This window comes from Athene cunicularia (genome assembly GCF_003259725.1).
Source record: "Athene cunicularia isolate RWA chromosome 25 unlocalized genomic scaffold, athCun1 chr25_part1, whole genome shotgun sequence".
Lineage (NCBI taxonomy): Eukaryota > Metazoa > Chordata > Aves > Strigiformes > Strigidae > Athene > Athene cunicularia.
This window is the reverse complement of record NW_020799134.1, coordinates 1,576,715-1,580,275: the sequence shown is the minus strand read 5'-3', so window position 1 is coordinate 1,580,275 and position 3,561 is coordinate 1,576,715. Positions and strand designations below refer to the sequence as shown.

General features: G+C 66.4%; 2 protein-coding genes across 2 annotated transcripts in view; both read right to left on the bottom strand.

The window, feature by feature from the left end:
* Positions 1–207: 207 nt before the first annotated feature.
* The window catches only part of LOC113488718 (serum amyloid P-component-like), a 19,037-nt gene continuing 15,683 nt past the window's right edge, over positions 208–3,561 (bottom strand). Inside the window, exons 2-4 of the mRNA XM_026864018.1 lie at positions 1,486–1,712; positions 1,150–1,319; positions 208–890 (exon numbers count right to left, since the gene is read on the bottom strand). Coding sequence (XP_026719819.1) covers positions 295–890; positions 1,150–1,319; positions 1,486–1,628 — 909 coding nt within the window. The 5' untranslated portion in view covers positions 1,629–1,712 and the 3' untranslated portion in view covers positions 208–294. The remainder of the gene's footprint in view (positions 891–1,149; positions 1,320–1,485; positions 1,713–3,561) is intronic.
* On the bottom strand, positions 2,398–3,437 carry APCS (amyloid P component, serum). Its single transcript, XM_026863933.1, has 2 exons — positions 3,374–3,437; positions 2,398–3,171 (listed from the first exon to the last, which is right to left on the bottom strand). Exons 1-2 carry the CDS (start codon positions 3,435–3,437, stop codon positions 2,510–2,512), a joined length of 726 nt encoding a protein of 241 aa, XP_026719734.1. The 3' UTR covers positions 2,398–2,509.

The following is a 3,561-nucleotide window of genomic DNA, read 5'->3' as shown; positions in this document are numbered from 1 at the left end:
CCCGGCCCCGGGCTGGCGGCAGCCCCGTCCCCTCCCTCCTCTCCCGCGGACCCGCTCCCTGACAAGTTTTCTGAGCCCAAATTAATTCCCTGAGCCACGCTCAGCTTTGGGGGGATTCATCTGGACAGCAAAGACCATTGCGGCTTTTCAAACCCATTTCTTCATTTATGTGACGCTGGGTGGCTTGGGGGGGGTTACAGAGCAGGGAAGGGGGATGACACAGCCCCCGTGGCAATCGGGGCTCACCCAGCTCTTGCCGGCCACCGGGGGACCGCACTGGCCCGGCAGCGGCTCTCAGGGCTTCAGGTACACCTCGCCCACGATCTTGTAGGGGAAGTTCCTCCAGCCGAAGATGGGGGCTTTGCTGGGCCTGTTGTACATGGCCTCCATCACCTCCGAGGTGGAGATCCCCATGCCCCACATGTACACAGCCGAGAGATCCCCCGTGAAGGACTGCTGGATGTCGAAGCCGCCCCCGAAGGCGTCCTGCTCCTGCCCCAGCACGATGGCCGCCTCCGCCCCCACTGTGTAGCCCCTCTGCAGCCCCTTGCGGGGCCAGGGCTTCCCGTTGAACCAGAAGCCCACGATGCCGGTGGCTGACTCCCAGCTGGCGCAGATGTGCTCGCTCGCCACGATGCTCTGGGGGACGCGGAAGGTGACGAACTTGCCCCCCACGTAGAACCGGTACTCGCCAGGCTTGGGCTTGAAGAGGAGGATCTCGTTGTCCTGCGCCTTGGTGGCGTAGGAGAAGAGGCTGTAGGGCCGAGTCAGGTCGGTGTAGGACTGCAGGCACACGGTGAAGTTCTGCAGCGGCTGCTCTGGCTTCGCCCTCACCAGCACGTGGGAGTTTTTGGTCTCATGGGGATACACAAACACGTGGTACTCCAGGTCTGGGGGAGGCGAGACAGAGGTGGCTTCTCCTGCCACGACGAAGACATCCCACAAGTCCCCCAGGGGGAAAGGGCTGCAGTGTGCCAGCAAGGAAGCCACAAACCACCTGGAGGTGGCCTCCAGGTCGGACCCAGAGGTGACTTTTACCACTGAGACCAGCCATGTGGGGGCTGTGGTACGGGGGGGCAAGTGCACCGGGTGGTGAGGACAAGGGGGAAGGAGGGGAAGAGCCCTTGTCCCCCGCTGTCCCCTCCCTACCCTGTATCCACAGGTTGTAGGTGGCCACAGCAGTGCCCAGCGAGCCCGTGGCCGTGCAGACGTAGGTGCCCAAGTGGGTTGTGTTGAAGGAGGGGAAGAGGAGGATGCTGTTGGGGCCTTTCTGCAGAGGGTCATGGTTGCCTTCCTTCTCCCACAGGAACTCCTGGGGGCTGAGCCGGGCCGGGTGTCACTCAGGCAGGTGGACACCCCAGGGTGCCCATGCCATGGACCACTGTGCTCCCTCCCCAGACACTTCTCCCACTGCCCGCGGGTCCAGGGATGCCGGAGCTGCCTGCCCCACGCTGGTGCCATGCCAGAGGGTGGGGAGTGCCTTACCCAGGGTCCCCCGTGACCTCGCAGGAGAGCATCAGCTGGTGGTACAGGGTGGGTGCCGGTGGGTGAGCCTGGATCTGGGCGGTCAGTTTTTCTGCAGCAGCCAGAGGGAAGGGCCAGGCTGGGGGTGTCCCTGTCCCACCCATGGGAGCCCCGTGTCTCTGCCGCCGCCCCCACCACAGACCTGCGGCACTGTTGTGGTGCCGGGTGTTGTGTCCCTGCTGCCCCCGCTGTGGTGCTCAGGAAGCCCCCTCAGGCTCTTGCTATGCTGCCATCACACCTCCTCCCTCCACCCCTGCTGCACCCCCGGCCCGCTGTGCCCACCGCACCCCTCTGCAGAGCTCTGGGTGCCCCCTCACCGCACGGCTACTGTGTGACCCCCACGCCTCCCCCTGCACCCCTCTGCGGTAGTCAGGGTGCCCCACTGCTCCCCCACCGCCACCACTGCCGCATGACCCCTGCACCCGCTGCACCTCCCGCGTTCCCCACGGGACCCAGAGGGGGTGCTGGCACAGCCCCTCCGGCCCTACCTTGTGGGGCAGCAAGGTCAAAAAATGCCGCGAAGGCGAGGAGGCAGAGCCGCAGCTGCCCCATGGTGCTGCCCGGCCTGGCCACTGGCACCTCCGTGGTGAGGGTGATCCCCAGAGTCACCGCACCACAGCCCGGGGGCTGCTCAGGGTCTGTGTGGCTACACAACAGTGACCTTCATCCCCAGGTGCCGGGGGCACTGACCCGCGGGGCTGTTTGACAATCTGTGGGAGGCCCGGAGCCAGTTTGCCTGCCTGGGAGCCTGCAGACCCGGTAGGCTGGCAGGGAGCCCGGGGACGGCGCTCAGGAGCACCCTGCCAGGCTGAGTGGTGCCCCCAGCCCTTCCCAGTTCCGTCCCAGCCCTGTCCTGAGCGCGGCTCCCTGGCTGGGGCACACAGATGGCACCTTCTTCTTGGGGGGTTGTAGAAGCCAAGGGGTGATGGGGCGGGGAGGGGAGAGCGGGGGCTGAGGCTGCCCCAGCCCCGGATCCGGCCGGCTCTCATGGCCCCAGCACCTCCCGGAGCCGGGGTTTCACCACCACGTCGCCTTTCACTTCGTAGCTTAGGCTCTTCCAGGCCAGGACAGCGGGCGGCAGGCGCAGGGACTGGTAGGCGGCTCGCATCTTGTCTGGGGACAGCCCTGCATCCCACAGGTAGATGTCGGCCAGCTCTCCCGAGAAAGAGTTGTAGACGTCGAAGCCACCCCCAAAGGCGTCCTGCTCCTGCCCCAGCAGGATGGCCGCCTGCACCCCCACCGTGTAGCCCCTCTGCAGCCCCTTGCGGGGCCAGGGCTTCCCGTTGAGCCAAAACTCGGCGATGCCGGTGGCCGACTCCCAGCTGGCGCAGACGTGTTCCCAGTCCCCGCGGCCCTCGGGGACGCGGAAGGTGACGAACCTGCCCCCCACATAGAACCGGTACTCGCCGGGCTTGGGCTTGAAGAGGAGGATCTCGTTGTCCTGCGCCTTGGTGGCGTAGGAGAAGAGGCTGTAGGGCCGGGTCAGGTCGGTGTAGGACCGCAAGCACACGGTGAAGTTCTGCAGCGGCTGCTCAAGCTTGGCCCTCAGCAACACGTAGGCATCGCTGGGGTCCTTGCGGAAGACGAACACCTTTCGGTACAGGTCTGGGGGATGAGAGGGGGGACGTGGCAGGAGGTTGGGGTGTCATTCAGCCCCCTCTGACTGCCTCTGAGCCTTCCTCCCCCCCCCTCCCCCCAGCTGACCCTTCATCCCTGATGTCCCCTCTGCTGACCCCAGACTTGCTCCAGCAGCCTCCAGTCCCGCTGTCCGGGCTCTGGCATGAAGCAGAGGGCTCCGAGAGCTGCTGCCACGTCCCCTCCGGCTCCTGTCCCCCAGCGTTGCCCCTACCTTCCTGGGCCACGATCTCCGAGAGCCCGGCCAGGACGGCAAGCCAGAGCTGCAGCTGGCCCATGGTCCTGGGCGCTGCAGTCAGTGCCAGCGGGCGACTTGGTGCCAGGATGCTGCCCACTGGGTTTATGGGCCAGAGGGTGGGGGGGGAGCCGCGTCCCCCCAATCCTGTGCCCAGCAGCCTGGCA